Raw genomic sequence first — 22,033 nt, 5'->3', positions numbered from 1 at the left:
CAATTTGAGGTTAAAGTTATTGCATGAATTTTCTCTCAATTTCTGAAAATGCTAAATAGATTATACTACGCTCGTTATACTAAATCAACTGTTCCGGCAACCGTCCGTCACGCCTTGCTGAGGGCTGGTGCCCACAGATAGTACTTAGTGATATTCTTAATAATCCTCTCGGGCTTCGCTCCCGTAAGTGCTGCTTCCTCCTCTCCAGCTTTGATTCTGTCTGCGTCCCATCCCATCTTCGAGGCGAGCACGTCCGTCCAGAGGTCCACAGTCCTCTGCGCTGCATTAGCCTCGATCCCTGGTGTTTCCCACTTTGCCTTCACACGTGCCCATTGCTCTGTGTCCTCCGCGTTGTCACCTTCAAAATCTTGGTCTCTAACCTCCGTGAGGGGGAGTTCGAATGGTCCCAGGCTACCAATTTGAAAGAGGGCAATCTCGTAGGCAATTGTTTTATCCTCCGCGCATATGGGCTGAGGGTTGGCAATGCGGATACCCGTCATGTGGTTGAGCGTTTTGCCGGATGTCCCATTGAGCAGGGCCGATGGGTTCCTTGTTTTTGAAGGATCGGTCCGCGCATCGTCTATATTGGTTAGATTTGTGGTTCGCAAGTAGCCAGCTGATAAAGCTGAGGGCCTGAAGGTGAACGAAGTGGAGGAGGGGAGATACTACTCACATTGACCCCATAAAGCCTCAGGAACATCTGTATAAATCGCGTCGTAGTCGTCCCAAGTTGGATCCGGGAAGTCGGTGTCTCTAACAAAAAGCTCAGTGGGCTGAATAGTCACCTTTAAGGACGATGTAACGCCATTGGCATGCATGGGCTTTGCGTTCACCGTATGGTTTTTTCCCACGGTTTTTCCTTCGTAGGGTTCTCCGCCGTAAGTCTTGGTGATAACGACGGCTTCTTGGACAACGAACTTGCAGGCGATGGAGAAAATAAATCCGCCTGGGCTGACAACCCAATGGTCGCCGCTGGGAGTCGACTCGATCTCGTACTTGGGCACAAGGCCCTCCTCGATCGAAAACACGTGCAGCTTGGGCTTCTCTTCTTCGGTTACAGGACCTTTGATAAATGCCGCCGCACCTGGTGTATCAGCTTGAGAGACGAGGTCGATGAAGTCCTGCAGCTTCAGTGGTGCCGGACCAGGAATCGACTTGGCACCAAAGTCGACGTCGAAGCCAAATACCCAAAAGTCCACATGCACGGTACCCTGGATGGGGGGACCTCTGATGTATAGTCTCGCGCCGATCTGGACGCTAATTTTGATAGTGACGAGCCACAGGTCCAGCGTGAACTTCACTCCCACGGACACTCCGCCCTCGGCGATGAAGTAGAACGGCTTATAGTTGATGAGGAAGTCGACGAATGCGTTGAAATACGCATACAGAGGCTTCAAGCTCAACTGTACATCTAATCGGCCGCCGCCCATACAAACCTTTGGCGTAATGGCGAAGTATGCCTGGCCCGAAATGCTGATTGACTTTCCGAACTGCCAGCTGATGCCTAGCCGAGAGGGCTCGGGGTACTGTGGAGGCTTCTGGTACGCAGGATGGAATCCACCGATACTGAAGACCCAATCACCGCGTAAATTAGGATCTCTGCTATCGAACCAACTGTATAGGGCAAATCCACCTGTCAAATGGCAGCTGGGGTCTAGGATGTAAGATGAGGGGGTTAGTTCGCCCTCGATCTTCAAGATACCCGTTTCGAAATTTACACTGGCAATTATTCCTAGCTGAACAAAGGCAAACTGACGCGGGCTCCTGCCGCCAGGAATGCTGGCCGTGGCAACAGCAAAGATTCCCAGTTCTACGTAGGGATTCCACTGGACCACGACAACTGCCTGCACACTAAGGATCTCAAAGGCCTTGACGGTAAGTCCAGCCGCAACCCAGAAGGACTTTTCCTGGTGGACAAACCACGAAGTTTTCAAGAGGGACTCCAGAGCGTCAACTGGGCTTGTACCTCCACCAGGCGGGTTCGCTGCTCCCTGGGCAATCAACGGAAACTCCATCACATTCTTAGCCGTGGGAAACTTCAGCTGACTGTTGAATCCAAAACCGCCGCAGATTCCCTCAATGGATGCAAATTGAAGAGTTATGAGAGGGCCTTTCAGAATGCAATACACAAACACCGTTTCAAACTCCTTCGGGGTCTTGATTTTCCCATAGTACCCAGCAGCCTGGAAGAGCCAAGGGATGAAGCTGATGACCAAGGCACCTGCGTATGATTCTAGTTCTGTCGTTTTTAGTAACTGCAAAGCCCCAGAGATCTGGATGGGAGGCTTATCGAACGATGTCTGTAGCCCTTCAAGCGTGGGATACGGCGTTGGGAGATTGTGTAAGCTGTACCTTTCGCCGTCCGATTCGGAGCCATCGGCGAAGTCAAGGTTGATGCTTAACCCGAGGACGGAGAATTCAATCGGTCCAACCATCACGGACGCATCTAAACGAATCGAGAGAATGGATTGTTTTTCATTTAAGCCGGTAGAGTACCGCAGGCCAATATTCTTGATACTGAACACCCCCATGACCTTTTGCAGGGACACCATGCGCGAGCCGGGGTTATCAGCGCTGTCCTGTGGTGACTTTGACTGGCCGCTTTTGGCCTGGCTGAAAGCGTAGTCAAGAATCACTTGCGATTGTGCCTGGGTTGTATTCGCGACTACCATGAAGTGCAGTCCGTTTAACAGTGCTGTTGTGGTGGACGTTTGGTCTTCGTTCTTGTCTAGGATCTTGTACGGGATTTGCGGCTTCTTCATCCTACTGAGTAGGCTATTAATGTTCTCGATCTCTCCTTTTACTAATCCCTTTGCATTTGGCTGAAGGGATTGTACCCATGCGAAAACAATCTGTTCAAATGGCTGAGGGATATCCCCGAGCATCGGAATGGGAGTCGCAGATAAGTTGTCCAGAGAAGCCAGAACAACACGCCTTAAAGGTGCGTTTTTTGCTATTTCCCGGAATTGAAGGTATTGGAATGTCAAGTTACCGATTTTCCATGTGGCAACAAGAACCAGCAGGTCTGACTCCTGCTTTATGGATAACCCGATTTCGTTTTGTCCGTTCTTGGGGATCACAATATTCACTAAGAAGTCCGGAAGACCCAGGTCCCCAGCTATGCCACGGATCATCTCGCCAGCGTTGGATTCCACGTCTTCATTTTCGTTGGCATTCATCGTGGCATCGAAGTTCCAAACTGCACCATCGTGGGTAAAATCGAGAGTCAAGCGGTGCTTGCCAACCAGCAAGTTGCCGGCGATTACGAATGAGGATGCTTTCGCCTGCCCTTGTCCTAGTTGATTGTACTCATAGGTCACCTCGAGCTTTTCCACTAGGATCTTCTCGAGCAATGGGATGACTGCGTCCTGCAAGCTTGATGGGAAAAATTTGGCCATAGTAGCGCCGTAGAAGTAGTGCATTGAACCTTTTAGAATCCACGTCCGAGCAAGTGGAGATGGATATCGAACGGCACGAGCAAGTCTAAGTCCGTCTGCAGATCTCATAGTTCCGTTATACATGTAAACACTTTTAATTGTGTGAACATTGTCGCGGGAAAGCCAGCCCTGTAGTTCTGTCTTCTCATTTTCGACCAGGTTTCCTCCAAAATAATGGGATGCACGCGGAGGTGACGTGTCCCACATCATCACAGCAGTAATCGCGTGTGTTTTGTTCCTGCTATGACTGGCCACTGTAGTAGGTTTGTTCGAATAAGAAGTAATTGAAAAGTTGAATCCATCCGCGGCCACACAGTACATGGCTGGCCACCCTTTCTCAGGTGGATTCTTCACCAGGAGCACAGCGGGAGTTACGTCCGTAGTATCCTCGGCGGGGATTTCCAGTATTGCATTATTTAAGAAATTCGCACCCAAAAGTCCGTTTCCTGATGTGCCATGGTGTCTGGCAAACGAATAACGGGACTGCTGCTTAGAATCCCTGCTCAACGCCGACTTGATAGACACCGTACCAGAGGAATAATCAAAGCGGCTTTCATCATCCGATCCAGTGCTATTTGTGTTGCTCCCTACTAGGGAGTAGAAATAAGTCAACGGCCGTCCAGCCTCGTCCCATTTGAGCCAGGGTATTGGGGTTCGGGTTGACAGGCCATGCGCTTGAACCACCGCATCATGGAGGAAATTTGCAATTCCGTGTTCATTCGATCCTGTCACGACAATGGAGGTGAGTTTTAGCCGTTTGTATGGGCTTAGGTTGTAGCTCTTTTCAATCCACTCGAACGTAGACAGAATTGGTCGCCTGTCGATCGTAGATTTGCTATCGTGCATTTTAACTCCTTCCAACACGCCATTTTCACTATCAATCAGCACTGCGGCGCGAATCTTGTCTTGCACGCCGATTTCTCTCTTTTCAACAAGCAAATAGAGAGCACCGTCATTTCCTTGACTGATTGACACAGGGATCGCTTCAACGATGAATTCCCCAGCCATGGTCAGAGCAGCTGCAGTGTACGCTTCTCTATATCTCAACTAGTGGGGTTTGGTCATTAAGAACCTCAAGATATAACTAACTTGCACCGCTTAGCAATGGGCATGAGTATGATTCTAGCGATAATAGGGTGCTCTTAGCAAATGGTTGCCAACAGGGAAAAGCCGGCGGACAATTGGTCCTGTTCTACGCTTGCGCTGGGGAGCAAATCCCTTCCTGTGCGCAATGCAAAGCGGTTATTTTCTTTTCTTTTGGTTTTCATTGTCTTATGCTCCTCTTGCTTATTCAGTTTCTCTATTTGCCATTTCCGGAGGAAAGACCGCTCATCTCAAACGCTTCCTCTATGGCTGGCTGCATGGCGGCCTAAAACCGGGCTTCATACTAGATGAGTTGACCATTTCCCCGAGAATGAGAAAAAAATCACTTGAGTTATTTGGAAAATGCACTGCAGTCAATGCATACAGAGGTGCAGACAGGACAGGGGGCAAAAAAATGAATAAGTCACATGTAATGCATGTGCATGTGCTTTGCAGATCCATAGCTCCTCCTCAGCCAGCCATGTTTTCCCCTCTTAGATTAGAGCATGGCTTGTCCACAAAATTTGAGGGTTACTACATATGTAGAATCAATGTATGATTACAGTTTCTTATTACATCATTTATCGGGGACGTGGTTTACGGCTGTAATTACGGTTTCATACAGCGTACGGCACGGTACGGTGTATGCATATGAAGATGACATTCTCGACCGAGAGAGATCGTCGATGCGTTCTGCATGAAATGTGAACCCCAGAAAAATGACACATTGCATGTACGAAGCGATTCTCTTACGTTTTCCAAATAGTAACATAGAGAAAGAAAAATGGCCATCCGAGGGATTTGATCTATGTGTCTGGTGCAGTGTTGCTTCAATGCGGAAATGATATCCGGGTTCAGCTAGGCTTCGTTCTACACTACGACGATAAAATGTTAAGAAAAGAATATTAGATTTGCTGATGGGTCTACATTGACTTAACAGCAACGAAGATAATTTTGTAAATACGTTGCTTGGAAATTTGAAATTTATACTAAATCCAAATGAGGAAATGACAGACAATTCTGAAGGTCCAACAGACCAGCAGTCACCCATTTTGATAATTCGTAGCTATTTTTCACCTTCTCTACTTTGTGTCATGTTCTTCAGAATCAGGCTTTGTAACCGATTTCGTCATCTGAAGGAATCCCTCGATCGCAGTCAATGGGCCCTTTTCCCACGTAGGCACCGGATCAATTTTTCCAACGCTGAATGCCATATATTTCTCTGTGTCCTCATCGTCGCCGTCATTATAATTGGTATTCCTCGAAGTAGCAGAGTTTGCGGAATCGGGGTAGGGCTGGAGCCAGCTCCATTCTGCTACTGCCAGGGACGGCAGCTTGACTGTTCCAGCCATCTGTTGTCTCTCATCGGACAGCTTGTAGTCGTACTCGAGCTGCTTGTCGGCGTCAAACCCTGCCACATCATCGGTAACGACCAGCGGACCGAAATGGAAGAATGCAGTCATGCTCTTGAGAGCAGACTCCCAGGTCCAGGGTGGCAGAGAGAGTTTTTCATTAGGGAGGACACTAGAGTAGGCATTGACGGGCGCGAATGGGTCCATGATAAAGCCGAACGTAGTTAGCATGTTGTTTCGATCGACTATGAAACTTCTGGCAGCCTTGCTAGCTTTATTAGTGTGTCCATAGTCGGCGGGATTCAGCCAGAATGCCTTCAGTCGTGGGAAATCAGCCTTGTCGACTTGATGGATTTGTGACGTTGGATATTTCTCGTTTGGCGGCAGTGGCGTGTAAAGATCACCAACTTCGAGCCCGTTTTCCTCCTCGGGGCTGGCACGAGCGTGAAAATACCCAACGAGGCCGTCATGAGGCCGGTCAACGTCTCCCAGTTTGATAGGAAACTTATATTGGATGGTAGGTTCTTCTGGTTCCTCACCATCACCACCGTCGCCGCTATCATTATCACTAGGTGGCAACAGCGAATAAGGAGGCTTTATATTCGGCTGATTGCCCTGTGTCGACTGGTTTTTCTTGATGTCCGTGGCCAGCTCGAGAGAGAGTCCAACATTGACCAATGCGAGAGGTCTGCCGATCAGAGAGTTGACACATTCGCTATACGCTCCCGGAACCGAACGCGAGTTCTCGGTTGCACGATTAATGAGATTCATGAATGCGAGGAGATACTCGCGGGCCTTCTCGGACCCAGTAAACTGATCGATGAGGTGATCCATCTGTCGGGGGACATGAGAGCCCTTGGGAGGCTTGAACGGCAACCATTTGTCCATCGCTACGGTGCCTTCAGGGTTGTTGGGTGCCGCCACGCGTACCTCACGATAGAAGGTTCCGTCGTGGAGGAAGAACTGGACTCCATAGTCGACGTAGTTGACCAGCACCCAGCCCCAAATTGGATTTTCCCACTCGGTGACTGGACGCCAGTCATTATCGCCATCGCTATTATCAAAGGTGACAAAGTCCATATGCAGACGAGATGGCTGGTTCATAGCCGGTGGCATTTGGACAAATTCGTTCTTTCCGTCATTTTCCGGTTTTTCAACAACGTTGGGAAGTAAGTCCGCCAACTTACTCTTATATATCTGCGGCTGATAGTACTCACTGATACAAGGGAACACAGGAGGTGGCCCGGTAGCGAATCTTCTGGGGTCAATTACGCAAGCTGCTTGTCCGAACTTGTCGATGATATTCAGCTTGGTAAATTTAAATTGTCCGTGGGTCACGGGTTTAAATGCAGAATATTCAGACGGTGGGATTCTCGTCAGTGATGCGTAAGGAGTCAAGTCCGTCTCCATTCCCATGAGGGTGACTTCGCCAGCGTTGATGCCGATTGTCTGAGAGTCCTCGTAGGCTTCTTCCAGAGGCATGGGCTGGGCACCGGGAACTCGTACATTTGGCTTCAAATGGCTCCCCTCATTGAGAGTCAAGAGATGGTTGGTGAAGCCATCCAGGGGGGCGGAAACAAAAGGTAAACCGATGATGTCCTTCAAAAGCTGCTCCTGTTCCTCTGGGGTGAGAGGCATTTGATTCTCCGGGACAGAATCAAAGAGCTGCATTAGCTCAGCCTGCAACGAAAATACCGGCTGCGGTAATAGGAGGATCCTCCCGGACACCGTTCGGCGGTCCTCGATCTCCTGTTCCCAGAGTGGAGGCAATTGCTGGTTTTCTGAATCCTCCTGTCTAATAACGTACCGAAATCTTTTATCTTTAGAACCCCAAGAAGTGCTCTCTTCCATCTCCCATTTCGCGTAGTCGATGTGGTAGTATTCAGCCTCCCATTCGAGGAACAAGGGGAACCAGGGTTGCTGGTTTTTCCATTGATCACGATCATCATCATGGTACAGAGGTGGCGCGGTTTCCTCATCCTCGTCGTCATCACTGTCACCGTTTTCTTCATTGGACTCGGCATAGTGTAGAAATTCATCAATTAACAGGCTCGCCGTTCTTTGCAAGTCGTCAGGAAGGCTATGCAGGCCGTAATTGTCTTCGTCGTCGCGGGCACGCAGCCGAGACTCATAGCTGGGGATCTGGAAGTCTAGGCGAACCTTGAGAGGATTGAGATAGTCAAGGGGCCAGCCAGATTGGACATTTCCAACGAACAGGGTAGGATCAAATTGCTGGTTGAACTGAGGGGTGATGGCTTCCTTCAGCGACAGATCTCTCTTCTCTATCTCATCTTTACCTTCGTCCAGACGTATTTGCTGCTGCTCTTGCAAGCTGAGCAACTGGCCTATCCTCGTTTTCAGATCCTCGACGGTCGCCTTGTACGCACCATCGGCATCCTCGTCACTCCTATCCGAATCCGTGGAGAACTTCCACCACACGGAGAATAGCTCCCACTGGAGTAGCTCGATCTGCCGCGTCGTTGCGTCGAAGAGAGCCTGGCTCTCGTTCAGCTCGGCCAACAGATCGGCATCCTCTTGCTCCGGCGCTGCTGCCGGGTTGCGCTCGTCAATCTGGAGCACGTAACGGGATCCACCGGCAAAGTGGGAGAAGTTGTAGTTCTGCACCTCGTCGGAAGCTGCGCGGCGATCCTCAATATTCTCACTCTGGGCGCGCAGTAAGTCATTGAGCTGGTCCAGGGTGTGCTCGATCCCCTCCTGATGCCCGCTGACGTAGGAAAGCAAGGAATCAAGCGGTGTGGTGCCCACGGCAATTGGCATCTTCTCCTGGAATGCCCCGGCTACGTCGTCTGCGGGAATGTGAGGGCGAGTTGCCTCATCCCACTCACGGTGCCAATTTACGTTGTACATGGCGCCATGGCAGAGCACCCGTGCGCTCGTTTCATCCTTCAGCCACTCTTTGACTGCCTCGGGAACGTCATCACGGTCTGCCTGATGGAGGGCCAGCGAGAGTGCGTCCAGACGTTCTCCTCTTGTGCCTGCATCCCTCTCCATATGCAGAATGTCCTTGGCTGGCGTACTCTGCCAACCCAAGACGTAGTAGTCAGCGGTGGCCGACGTAAGGCACTCGGCTCCATCCTTGATCTCAAAGTTGTCCAGCATGGAGAAGACATTGATGTTGTGGGGTTGGTAGTCGGCGAAGAGCTGGTTGGATGAATTCAGCACGCCTAAAGACACCGAATTGCCGTTGTTGTCGCTCTCCTGCCACTCCGATGCCTTCCTGCGCTCGCCAATGAAGATCTCGGCCTGGTCCTGGATGCTCGGTGTTCCGCCTTCGGCTTGACTACTCGTGTCGATATACGGTGAGAAGGTGGCCTCGATGTCGTACGGCTTTGGGACTTCCGTATCGTCGAATTCGTCGATCTTGTGCATCCAGTCACTCGCAACTACCCACGCCGTCACTTTGGCCATATCGGCCGTCTCGGGCTTGTATCCATCATGCAGCTTTCGAACGACCAGCCAGCGGTTTGGCGTCTCTGGGAAGGTCGGAGCCGCCGGGTCAGAATCCTGATGCAGGCCCAGGTGCGGGGTCAGGCCCCTGCGTTTTCTGGATCTCGTGTTGTCATTGTTGGTGGCAGCTGCGCCAGAGCGATAGACTCGCGGGATCATCCAGTGGAGATAGACGCCCAGGCGCTCGGTGCGAGTGTTGTCCTGGTCGACAGGCCCACCGACATTTGTCACACGCAGGTTCTTGGATGCAGGCGCTGCAGCGTGAAGCTCAGTCAGTCGCATGACATCATTCTGCAGCGTGCGATAATCCTGCAGCCTCGGGTCCTTCAGACGCAGATGGCTATAATTTGGCTGGACCAGCGGCGCTATCTTGGCCTTGTCGGCGTCTTCGCCATCGCAGGCGCTGGGGTTCAGGACAAAGGCGTCCAGTTTAAGGGGGAGCACCAGCGGCGAGGCCATCGTTTAATTGCTATTGTTGCTACCGTTGCTAGTGTTGTTGCGTGCTTCCGAGTCGGTGAAGTCAATGGTGGTGGTTATGATGATGCTGGATTTGGCATCATTTCAGTTTTCTTGTTGGCAAAGATGGGCAATTTATGCGCTTGCCCGCGGATGGGCACGACCCAGTCTCGGTCAATGTTGTTGTAGCTAGATTGACGTTCAAAATGTTGTGGCGGCTGTATGTGCAGTCATGCATGCCTCTGCAGATATAAGAGTGTTGCTGCTACAGGGAAAATCATTATGTGCTTTGTGACAGGTCAAGTCTCTCTGTAGCCTGTGCAGTGTTAAGCAGCCATACCAAGGTCTCACTCTCTATCCTGTACCACTCAGGCACTGTACTAGCCTCTGCAAATCAGCATCACACGGTGAAACACGACAATACGTGAGGCATAAGAGCACCTGTCGAACTTTAAACCACTATACCAAAAACGGCGCAACCCTTATTTAGTAAGGATTCTAGTCGCATATTATTTCTGACAGCACCTTATGCGCACGTGCATACATACCGTACTGTACCATACTGTACCTACCGTATCTTAAATACGTTAATACGTCGTATACATGTAACGATCAGCTCCGTTGGTTACATGTATTGATCGCTTTTTAATTTTATTCAGATGTAATTGATTAATCAATTGCTCGGATTTTCGTGAGATATACGCCTATAATCTCCTCAGCGCTTGTCTTTCTATTTCGATACAAAGTGTAGACGCGTGGGTGCTGAGATATACACACAAACAGGTACGGCGTACGCTATACTAACACTAAAGTACAGACCTGTCAAGCAGAATTACACTAATACCAGAGAAAACCCACTAAGGGATCCCTTTTTGGTCAAGTGGTTTAGTGCGCGACAAGACCTGATTCTGCCCCTTGATCATGTTTTCATCTGTGCATATGTGTAGATGATTGAATTAGTGTAGCAATATGTAAAAATATGCAACAAAACGATCATCCCTATACTGCTATCTTCCGCTGTCAACTACCGCGGACTGCGAACGGAGTACAGCCGCTTCACTCCGGACTACCAGGTGCAGGATTCGACATTTAAACCGTCTCGATCCAGCTACATACAGGAAAATGGGGTAGCTCCTGCATGAGGTGTGACATAGTACAGGATACCAACGTTGCAACCAGTCATCTGCCTGGGTCCCTTTGTTTTCCTTGCGTTTCCCCTCCGAACCCTAATTTGGTGGCCAAGTACCTCTAGGATGCATGCATTTGCATATGCATGCGTTGTGGCTCCACGCCGACTGCTCAAGCTGCACTAGTCCCTCGCTCCGAATGTCTAAATATTTGCTTTCATTATGGATATTTAATTTATTTCCTGTCTACGAGATGTCTACTTGTGGCAGTTGCCATTCTTTATGTCATGATCAACGAGCGGTCATTTCAATTATGATTTTCCGGTGTGTGTAATGAACGACAGAGCAGTTGGAAGCACGAAAAAAAGAAAAAAGAGATCAAGCATGATGCATTGATTGCTCATGCAGCGTGAGCCTGTTGAAAAACCTAACTCAATACGGTCGGCGCGATGTCCACCGTCACGTCATCGATCAACTGCACCACTTCGCCTGTATCCTCGGTGTAAAATACATGTACCTTGTTTGCGTCCTCGACAGGAACAACAGCCAGCCATGGGAAGTTTGGGACGGTGCGTCTTCCGACCTGAGACGGGGTGGTTTGCCAGGACCTGCTCATGTAACTGTACTTGATTCGGATGATCCGCTGTAGACCGTCGACATAGTACAGATAGAGATACTGGGGTGTCTCAGCCTCGTTGTTGTTCAAATGGGCGACCGCAACCGGGCTGTTTCTCCAGCATTCAATGTCGGGAATGCGTTCCGCTGCGGGAGATTCGACTGTCAATACCGATCAACACCGCAGGTGGCGGGCACTTACATGTTTGGTTTCCAATGTCATATACATGGATGTAATTGGAATTGGTTTCCGGCTGGAAGAAGATCCGAAGATTTCCGCTACCTCTCATCTTCACCGCAGCCAGCATAGAGTTAATATTAGCATTGATGTCGTAACGCTGGTATTGTGGCGAGTATTTGCTCAGGTTATAGCGCACCAAACTGGCCTTCGCTACCGTCTCTGAGCTAACATGGGTCAGTGAGAAATAGCCCGGCATGGCTGAGCGACTTTGCTTCGGGAGAACAGCTACGTACGCTAGATAGAAGACATAGGCCGAGTCCTCCGAGAAATCTGAAATGGCTGCTATTGCTGGCTGCCACAGCCCCTGAACAAGTCCACTGCTCACATCATCAATAGGGGTCCACGTTGGGCTTAGCTGAGTCACGATGGAGCGATCATTGTCGGCTTTGGAGAAACCGAATACTCGGGGCTAGAACGTAGAAACAGGTCAGCCAATTGACTGCAGCACAGAGGATAATACGGACCGCTCCGTTATAGAAGGCGATAACGAGGCCAGAGGGGGCTAAGCGGAGATTGCTGGTTTCGATATTGAAGTCTCTGTACGGGGGATTCTCCCCTCCGGTTAGAGATCTGCGGTAGACTCCCAGGTTGGTCAACGCGCTGTTGTTAGATGGATGTGAGTAGAAGAAAACCAGGGCTTCGCGTGGGTCGAGGGGGTTTTGTGCTGCTGCGAGAGACATAGTTTCACGGGATATAAAATCAAACACTGATATATGATCACGTATGAATCACTGTAGGAAAATGCAAGGTTAAGCTTAAATCAACTGATGTTCAGAACCGTATCATTCGTATGGGAAGATAAAGTAAGTCCATTTTATACATCTAGCAGGCCCTAGAGACCGATGTCGGATCTTCAGCAGAGGCCAAGCTGCCGCTGACACAACATTGAATTCATCATACAGTTGACGATTGAGCCCGAAACCGGGTCGCCTCAATGTGCTAAGACATGCATACCATCGTATGCATCACATTCCTTCAGCAGCCACTAACACTTCATGCATGACCAGGAACAGTCAGATGAGCGCAGAGATGCCCAAGCCATCAATTGATCTGCATGGCTCGGCCCGGACCGCGCATGTAGGCATCGCGCTGACCGTACGAGTGCAGATTGTCTGATGGCAAAGATGCCGCCCCAAAAATGGCGTGAGTAGCTGTCCCCAAGCAGAAAGCAGATCCAATCTAATACCACACCAACGCCGTGCAGGGTAATATCAATGGTAGCAGAATTGCCTCTCTCTGTCTCTCTCTCTCCCGCCAGCTTCAACAGTTGCAGGAACAATCTCAGCATTTCACAATCCCACGTAGACAACGAACATCGCCCATCATGGTTGTAGTTCGGCGACGCAAAGGCCTTTCACCACGCTATCTCACCTTCCGTCACGCCCGATGCCTCCTGCGCCGCCAGGGCCTGCTCTCGTGTGATTCTGAGTACATTCAGCCAGGCCACCAGAGACTTCGCTCCTACCACGTCCCGGGACTGGTAGGTGGCGAATATACTATCACTACCGAACAAACAGTCACCCCCCCAGGTGGGCAGGGAACAACCTTGGAAAGTCAGCAAACCTTCTATGTCGACACCCCAGAGTTTCAACTGCCAGAAGACATCATCCACTCGGTCTATCCTCCCCAGGGCCACGAAGAGTGGGTGACGTCCCTGCCTCATATAATTTTCAACAAGCCGTCGTTGCCCTGGGACTGGGCAGCAAGCCGGGACGAGGACGAAGAAGACTACAGGGAGAATCGAAACCGTGTTCCCTGGCTCGCACTGTTGGCTTTTACCAAAGAAGAGCTGGAGCTATCCAATCCAGACCTCACTATTTCCGATGGCATATTTAACGAACCAGCCAAGCAAACATCAACCTTTGCCGTGAACATGCCCGCTTCTCAGATCAAGTGTATCAAAAGAACAGCGATCCCACTTGCTTTAGACACAGATAAAGACATCAGCACGGACGTGATCTTGCTCAAACGCGACCTTTTCACTTCATTGTTTACAAAGTTCGATAAAATGGGAAAGGCAGTACCAAGTGCAGGACCGGACGTCCGTCCCTATCGATTCCTCGCACATAGGCGGGATGTCAACACCGAAGGGATGGCGTACGCGGCGTTGACTGCCACTGAAGATGACCAGATGTCCTTTGGAGTGATCTTTGCCCATCGCTCAGGCCCGCTTTCCACGACCCAGCCAACTCAATGCATCGTACACTTGGTCTCCATTCGCGGCGTCGAGGGGATGCAGTGGCCAATCCCTGACGAATGCCATTTTGTGGCCATGTCTTCGCTGCATAGCTGGAGCTACAGCTGCTACCCTGCAACAACACCGACTTTGTGGGAGCAATTCGCACATCTGGGGGCGACCTGTAACTTGCTGCGCTACAATCCAACAGAGGGAGACGAGAACGAGATTCGTGGTTTCCACGAAAAAGTAGGAAATCGGGTTCTAGCTCGACTGAAAAACGGTTATACCTTGACGCGTTATCGAGTCAAGACGGGCGAGTCCACCGCATGCTTCATGAGAGGTGCCTTTGTCCCGGTAAAGGACAACCAGGGTGCTGATACATGGGAGAGACTCTCAAACATCGGAAGCGATTTACAGATACTCGATCAGCAGCTGGGCATGATGGATATTACTTACTCAGCTGCCTGGCAACTAGGACGAGCCCTTGCTATTACAGATCAGGGATTCGTCGCCAGCCTTGGCCGTGTTCGCAAACAGATCTATGACCGTGGTATGCAGTACGCCCAGTTGGAAGCGCTTTCCAGCCAAGGCGTGCGAACACGCTCACAGATTATTGCAGCCTTGCCATCCATGGTGAAGTCATTGCGTCAACTAACTACCAGCCAGGCATTAGTTGCTCCGGACTACCTGGCACGGTCTCGACGTTGGCACCGGCCAGCTGTCGAGCCGATTGATCTCTCATATAAGGGTCGGGTGGCAGCCAGAGGCGGGGGAATCCGTCGAAAAACGCTGGAATCTCATTTTGAGAGAGCCGCACTGGAGGTATCCGCGGCATACGACGAAAATTCACCAGGAACTCCACTGGATGAGCCATACAATGAGTTCAATACTCCTTTTTCAGCAGACTGGATGGTTGTCCTGAGATGGATCCTTGACCGAATGGTACTGTCCAACATTCCCACCCAATATCTGGTAACAGACAGCAGCCACCTGCCACTGGAGAGTATCCGGTTTTTCCAGATTGACACGCAATGGATGAATGCTCTGATAGACGGGGCACTCAGCTTGGCGAATTACCTCGACCAAGAAGATGACTTGGTTCGGGAAGCTATATTCCACGCGCTCAACTGGTATCGCAAGACTCCAATTCGCGAGCTGGAGGACATACCTCCTCCTTTTCCTGTGTTTGGCTTCTTGATGAGATCAGGGCTCGTGACAAGGTTCCCCGATCTCAAGCTGGAAGTATTCCGGGATGAAACGCCAATTGACGACCTCATGCTTCTGCGTCACGAAATCGTCAACCCGGATACAATGCTGTGCTTGTTCGCTCAGCCTCCATCTGCGGAGTCCTTCAATAAGATTTGGTTGACTCAGCCTCCACATCAGCAGACCTTCATCTCAGGAGTATGCCTTAAACCCAAATCCATTGTGATGAGATTCAGGAAGGCTTATACCGAGTCCTATGAGGGCGACGATGTCACCGAAGAGATTCTGAACCCTAGATGGAGAAACCCTACAGCAGGGCTTGATATCGACCCCGAGGATCCAGACGAATGCCATAGCGAGGACGAGGATGTGGTGGATGTGGAGGACAACGCGGCCTTCCTGTGGGACTATCAGCCACCATCCGGACCGAAAGTAGAAGCGCGTCGCCTCTTGATGGATAATTTGGCCAAGTTCTACCTAGAAACTGCTCAGGAGAAGATGGACTCCAGTAGATTTTGCGATACATTTGCCACGTCGGCCTTGATGGGAACGCAAATGGAGTCATTCACCTGGCGCTTGAAGATCGAGCTCAAGGACGCTCTGCACCAGCAAGTCGAAGTCTCGCGTGGTCCTCGGTCTGCAATTCCTCCAGCCCCGAGTTTGAGCACCGATGAGCCTCAAACCACAACGCCAGTTGCCCCTGACCAAGCGGAGAATCCCCAATTTCGCTACGCCTTCCGCTCCACTGACACTCCAAAGGAGGATAACAATATCACCATGACTCGAGTAGCACAGGATCTGGTTTTTAGCATCAATCATACCGGCAGAGCACAGGCCTTTAATCTGCAGAGCATCACTATAACCCTGCCGCTAGGAAGTCTATACGATGAACCTCCTTGTATAATGCCATCTTACGAGGGTGCAGGTGCTTATATGCTCACCAACGTCCGCTTCAATCCCTTGGTTTCCGTAGACACCGAGAAGCTAGTCATTCGGCTTTTACCACGAACCAACCTAGGATACGTCCCCGTCGCCAACTGCAATGACCTCAGCTTCATCCTTAGCGGCGTCTTCGTGAACAGGATTTCTACGACTGCCCCTGTTCCCATGAGGGGTACGGTTAAAGAGAAGTACCTCTCGCAAAACGAACCTGTGAACCCAAGTACTGAATTGCCCACTCTGTTGATGAAGCCGGACCTTAACGATCCCGATAAATTATCAATGGCAGATCTCAGGACGTCTTTCCTTCGGTCGGTAGCAATGCGATGATTGTGCTATGTTGCCCTGCGTTTGTTCTTGCTAGGCAGCGAGTTGTTTGCCGCTCTTTATTATTGATAATTTACGGCCCGGTCATTCGAAATATCATCTTTTCGTCACAGCTAGATATTTATTCTTATACTCATTGATCTAGGTTATGATAATAATAAAACTAAGTCTGCCTGGGTTATTTTCTCGTTCCATAGACTCGAACATACATGTATACCTTGATAAATATTGTTGAACTTTAAGCTGCAAATTAGCCGGTCAAGATGGACTCTTCTATGTCTTCTGAGGCCATGGTGACTCCCCTGCAAAGTCTCTTTTCTGATTTTACAGATAAGTTCAGCGTATCGCTTCAGAAATTCCAAGATCTATGCAACTGCCACACTCCGCGTAGCGAGACTCCTTGTACTAGAACTTCCAAGCTAAATCTGGTGAAAAGTAAGATAAAGAGGCTCCGCTTAGACCAAATAGCACTAAAGCTAGTCAAAATAAAATTCAATAAGTGACGAACCTACATGAACATAAAAAACACTAATTTAATCAACAGTGATGCTATAGAGGGAAAGGTCCCACTTAAGTAAGCCCAATAAATCTGGTCAAAAATGAAGTTATACAGGTGAAGAGACTTCATGTTTAACCAGATTTAGTGCTCCTTTTGACCAGCTGGGTCCACGTTACTTGTTGAGCTTCAATTTTGACCAGACTTAGCGTGATTTCTGTGACCTTATCCAGGCCAGGTAGATCTCACCTGCACAAAAAGCACGCTAAATCTGGTCAACATGATTTTATGGAAGTAAAATAGGCCCCTGGAAGGAAATGATGCTAAATATATTCAAAGTGGTCAAAAGTGAAGACAATCAAGTATAGCATAGAATCAGACCCGGACTAGTCCCAAAGATTTGGGGTGCTTCATTTTTGACCAGGCCTTAGGTATTCAGTGAGTTCGTACCAGTCCCTCCAATCTAGACACCTGGATCACGATGATTATAATCGAATCTGCTCCCTGCTCCCCGGTACTGAACTTTAACCACCGACTGCAATTCCTACATGGGCTGGCCTGGAATCATGAGAGCCCATATCGTTATTACCTCCAAGTAATTTTTCAACGCCAAGGGTCTGCAAAAAGTCCATCAGATGGAACTAACACAGCATCAAATACCCCACGCATTTTTGCATCGATACCGATTTTCCTCCCATTTCAGTATCCACTGGCGTCATTCGCTAAGTTACGAAAGGGCCAGTCGGATTCTTCAAGCGCTCGCTAGTAAATCGCCGTAAATAAGTTTGATAATTAGATATATCGGCTGAATTAGAGGCTGATGATCTAAACGCAAGGTCGCGGCTTGATATAAAGAGTTTGTACAAGTTAACACCTTTTGCACTATGAAGTTAGAAAGCCATTATCCTGTGCTCACTATTTTTTATTTATCTTATGTCTATTATATACGAACTAAGAGATTTATATAGCTGTCACATAATTAAGGCTAATAGTGGATATAGCTAGAATATAGATATATATTTCTAAGAAAAATGCTTATATTAAACATTTTAAATAGAGATATATCCTATCTTTCCGACTAATTCAATAAGGGTGTGAATTCGAGATAGATATATTTAAGTGTTTCCTTAGATTTTGAATTTTGTTGGAATAGAATCCAAGTTATTTTCTAGTAGAAGTTTGCCCTACTTCCACAGCATGGAAATTTAATACTATCTAAATAATTATTATTAAAGTGATAATAATAGTACAAGTTGATAACTAGGAATTCAATTTAGTTCTAGGTATAGTTCAAGAGATAGTAGATGAGGTTGGAGTCAATCTCGATAAGGCAGTTGGAGTCGAGGTCGCGGAAGAAGGCGCCGAAAGGAATGAAGCCGACGTGGATGAGGTTGAAGTGGCTGAGGTTGAAGTGATTGAAGGGCCATGCGATCCACACGCTACACGGGATTCCTCCTAACCAAATGCTGGGTGGCAACCTCCCGAGTTGATAGCAAAGCATTGCCCTAACAGGGCTAGTATCGCGATAGATCTTAACATTTCTTATTCTGACAAGGCGAGAACCGCAGCATATCAGTATACTAGCTCACCAAATCTGCTGGTGGTGAGGCTATTCAAGAATCTATGGTAGCAAAGAAGAACTTTATAAACATTCATAGTATGTTTTCATGACAGATGAGAGGAATGATTCATTCTAAATGTTTTGTGAAAGAGGAATGGCAAGTGCCTGACAATGCATGTAATGTGTCGGCCGTAAAACCACTATACCAAAAAGGGGTCTGAGTGCTTTAGAAGGAGTATTAGGGGTTCGCGTATGGCATAGTTCCACATTACCAACCTCCCCTTCCCTCTCTATGCCGACTTTCGACATAAAAATCTTCTAAAGTTTTTCATGCTGTTCCCTTAGAATTGGTACTCAATATGGTGTGGAGCCTGATGCAGGCCACTATGGGGCTAAACGTGGAATCACGATTTTGTCTACTCTGCTTTACACCGATGGCACATATATGTATAAAATAGTGGGACAGTCTGTCAACCAAACCAGGTCTAGATGCGGACTATAATATGAATTAACAACAACAACAACAACAACAACAACAACAACAACAACAACAACAACTATGTACTGCCAGGATACCTTGTAGTCGCTTCAGAATAGAAGTCGGGAGAATTTAATCACTGGTGCTGTCATGAAGGGAAATGCTGGCTGTCCTCGCCATCCTGCCTCAAGCAATCTACGTATAGAATGGTCATTCTTCCTGAATAGTTGTCTAGGTCACAAGTATGACTCTGGCTAACGCAGATAGTGATAAATGCAGGACTTAAGCTCATATGAGTTGCAATGGCGATCGCCGATGATTGTACTATAAACCGTTGTCCTTGATAGATTGTAACAGCCATGGCCAAACCCACCAATGCCCGCGGAGATGCAACAGGAAAAGCAATGCATCATCTGATGACCTGGGTCTTCCATCAGCCAGCCACTAGGGCTTCTCGATTAGTTTGGGATTCGTGCTGGCATAAAGATACCATGGTTTATTGAGCAGACGCTATTGGAGTAGGGGGTTGAATAACAGGGCGTTTTAATATGTTGATTTACCTTCAGCTACGCCAGGCCCTACCCAGCTTCATGATTGACGTTCTTGATCATGCGACAATGCCCATTCTGGCATAGGTTACTGCCCTGAGAATGGGCGACGAATGTGGGCTCAGCTTTGACGGGTCCTATCACGCAATTTTATCCTGGTCAGCTGGGGTTTATACCTCAAGACGCAGTTGTGGCGGTGCGCGGATTAATTTCGCGGCGCGCGCATCAGTCCCTGAAGGCGACAGGTGAACATGTTGCATCACTAATATTAGGCTGCACAGTATTACAACCCACCATTCCTAAAGGAGATATCACATACTAACTTCAAAATCGGTTTAAATACCCACTTTCAATGGCTACCACCAGTTGCAAGGTAAATAAATATACATGTGCGAGGGGCGCAACCCAAACAATTATCTCCCATTGACCCGAGGTACAATTACCGTGACTATGGCTGGCTGAGAACGGCACGGTGGATGCATATCGATAACTTTTCTCTTCAAAAATCGTTCAACTGGTTGACCAGGCTGTTCAGGACTGGGGTAGCCTTCGATTATGAGTGCTTGGGCGCGCTATCGGGCATGCTTGTTGTCAAGTGCAACTGCTTAGAACTGGAGAAGCGATTAAAGTATAAGAAGCAGCTGCAGCACACATTACACCTAGTCAAAAAACAAGTCAGTTTGACATAAATCGATTGATCACTTCAATTCTATACAGTGAAAGGTTGCCATGTCCTCGACGGAAGAACCCCCATATTTCGATGATGCCGAACTACTTGGCAAAAGCGTTATCCTTCTGCCGGATGGTTAGTTATATATATTTCAGTTCCAGTTTTATATAACTAATAAAATTATTACAGGTCAGGATCCTTTCAACCTAGATAAACTCTTAGAGTCCACCAGACGTGTTGTCAAGTTAAGTCTGGACAAAAAGATAGTCGGAGGATCCCATGGGTCAGGTTTCAAGGTCCCAAAGGACGTCGATTACACGGGAGTCCACGAGACTCAGACGAAGTCATTACAAGTCGAAACAGGAGACGAACTCAGCAAAGAATTAGATACAAATGCTTCACTTAGCGGCAGCTATTCAGGAGTTTCAGCAGAGGCTTCAGCGAAATACAGCTACCACACGTCTCTAAACAAATCCAACTACTATGGAGTCGTTAGTCTTAGTCATGTGTCCTTCCTCTTGACCTTGCATCGATCTAGTATCGTCAAAGACAATATCGAGTCTAGCTTTATCAGTAGCGCAAGGAAGCTGCCCGAATGGAAAGACTCTGCTATACCCGACGAAGATACATACAGCAGATATCGTGAATTTTTCGAGACATGGGGAACACATGTGATCAGGACTTGCACATTTGGAGCTCGATATCAAACAAAGTTGAGAATGCAAAATCAAATGTGCAGTCCAAGACAGAACTGGAGGCTCAAATCAAGGCTGAATATAATGGTGTTGCCTCTGTGAAAGGGGAGGCTAGTGTTAAACACACAGAGGAATACAAGAGGTATATTAATACACGGAAACACACTGCTCTTGTTAAAGGTGGTGATCCAGGTTTGAATACAGACCTTAGCAACTCTCCCGATGATGCAGAGAAGTTCTCCGCGTGGGCGGACTCCATAAAGGATACGACTGCCAATGATGCCATCTCTATTTCTGTTATTGATATTGGGGAGGTACTGAAGGAGGCGAAAGAGGTGTCAGATCAATCTATTTCAAAGCGACTCAAAAATGCACTTGGGTACTTTAACAGCTTTCAACTCATAAAAGGAAACGGTTTCATTCGTTCCATCCATGACAGTCAGCTTGACTTTGATCTATCATTGAGTGGTCTACCGGGAACGAAGGTTCTTCTTGAAAAATTTGAAACCGACAACCCATCTATCTCTCTTGAGAAAAAATCTTCAACTCACTGGAAATTGGTTTCTGGGGCTTCTCCTAATATAGAGCCTGGTCAATGGGGCTTCGACGCGTTGATATCAGCTCCTCCATTACCAGTTAATGTGAAGATCGTTAAGAATTACAGTCTTCAATTCGATTCTAAAGCAGATGAGAAACCTAAATCTGGGGGTCCTAAATATGGGGAGCCTACATATGTGGAAATCCCGGATTACGGTCTTCAACTCAACTTTGCTCAAGGTGGGGGACCATATGTACATACAAAAAGGGGCCAGAAGGAGACGAAGTATCAGGTTGACTCCTTCTTTAGTCCAGGGGAATATCCATAATAGGCTTCCATTGGTAAGCGTCGAGTTATACTCTAAAACGAACAAAAAAAGATAATTATCTTGCTGTAACCAGGCTGACATCTCCAGGGCTTCAAATTGAGTATTCGACAGGGCTTAATTCCTAGAAGAGTGTGTCTCATCAAGCCCTGCAACCCGCCTTTCCAACATTTTCCTTTCATAAAGTTTGTTATTAGCAAAATGAACCATGAAGGTACTGGGATTCTTTCAACAATTAACTCCCAATTGGTGTCCTTATGTTGGCATCAAATTTCAACCTTGAGCCACTTCC

The 22,033-nt window shown here is 48.3% G+C and overlaps 5 protein-coding genes across 5 annotated transcripts; 2 read left to right on the top strand and 3 right to left on the bottom strand.

Moving 5' to 3' along the window:
- Positions 1-8: 8 nt before the first annotated feature.
- On the bottom strand, positions 9-4,637 carry BGW36DRAFT_459012 (uncharacterized protein). Its single transcript, XM_046222032.1, has 2 exons — positions 674-4,637; positions 9-580 (listed from the first exon to the last, which is right to left on the bottom strand). The coding sequence occupies exons 1-2, from the start codon at positions 4,443-4,445 to the stop codon at positions 108-110; spliced, it is 4,245 nt and encodes a 1,414-aa protein (XP_046075667.1). The 5' UTR covers positions 4,446-4,637; the 3' UTR covers positions 9-107.
- A 793-nt stretch (positions 4,638-5,430) lies between these two features.
- Positions 5,431-10,200, bottom strand: BGW36DRAFT_372532 (uncharacterized protein). Its single transcript, XM_046215491.1, has one exon. The coding sequence runs from the start codon at positions 9,797-9,799 to the stop codon at positions 5,603-5,605; it is 4,197 nt and encodes a 1,398-aa protein (XP_046075666.1). The 5' UTR covers positions 9,800-10,200; the 3' UTR covers positions 5,431-5,602.
- A 999-nt stretch (positions 10,201-11,199) lies between these two features.
- BGW36DRAFT_372530 (uncharacterized protein) lies at positions 11,200-12,557 on the bottom strand. Its single transcript, XM_046215490.1, has 3 exons — positions 12,244-12,557; positions 12,013-12,188; positions 11,200-11,943 (listed from the first exon to the last, which is right to left on the bottom strand). The coding sequence occupies exons 1-3, from the start codon at positions 12,457-12,459 to the stop codon at positions 11,664-11,666; spliced, it is 672 nt and encodes a 223-aa protein (XP_046075665.1). The 5' UTR covers positions 12,460-12,557; the 3' UTR covers positions 11,200-11,663.
- Positions 12,558-12,954: 397 nt separating this feature from the next.
- On the top strand, positions 12,955-16,733 carry BGW36DRAFT_372523 (uncharacterized protein). The gene has a single exon (XM_046215489.1). The coding sequence runs from the start codon at positions 13,104-13,106 to the stop codon at positions 16,431-16,433; it is 3,330 nt and encodes a 1,109-aa protein (XP_046075664.1). The 5' UTR covers positions 12,955-13,103; the 3' UTR covers positions 16,434-16,733.
- Positions 16,734-20,242: 3,509 nt separating this feature from the next.
- On the top strand, positions 20,243-21,744 carry BGW36DRAFT_424567 (uncharacterized protein; the record flags this gene model as incomplete). The annotated part of the gene is made up of 3 exons (XM_046219988.1): positions 20,243-20,318; positions 20,373-20,854; positions 20,923-21,744. 3 exons carry the CDS (start codon positions 20,243-20,245, stop codon positions 21,742-21,744), a joined length of 1,380 nt encoding a protein of 459 aa, XP_046075663.1.
- Between the last annotated feature and the right edge of the window lie 289 nt (positions 21,745-22,033).

This window comes from Talaromyces proteolyticus, assembly GCF_021365285.1.
Source record: "Talaromyces proteolyticus strain PMI_201 chromosome Unknown BGW36scaffold_3, whole genome shotgun sequence".
Lineage (NCBI taxonomy): Eukaryota > Fungi > Ascomycota > Eurotiomycetes > Eurotiales > Trichocomaceae > Talaromyces > Talaromyces proteolyticus.
The sequence above is the reverse complement of the archived record's forward strand: the minus strand, read 5'-3'. Positions and strand labels throughout refer to the sequence as shown.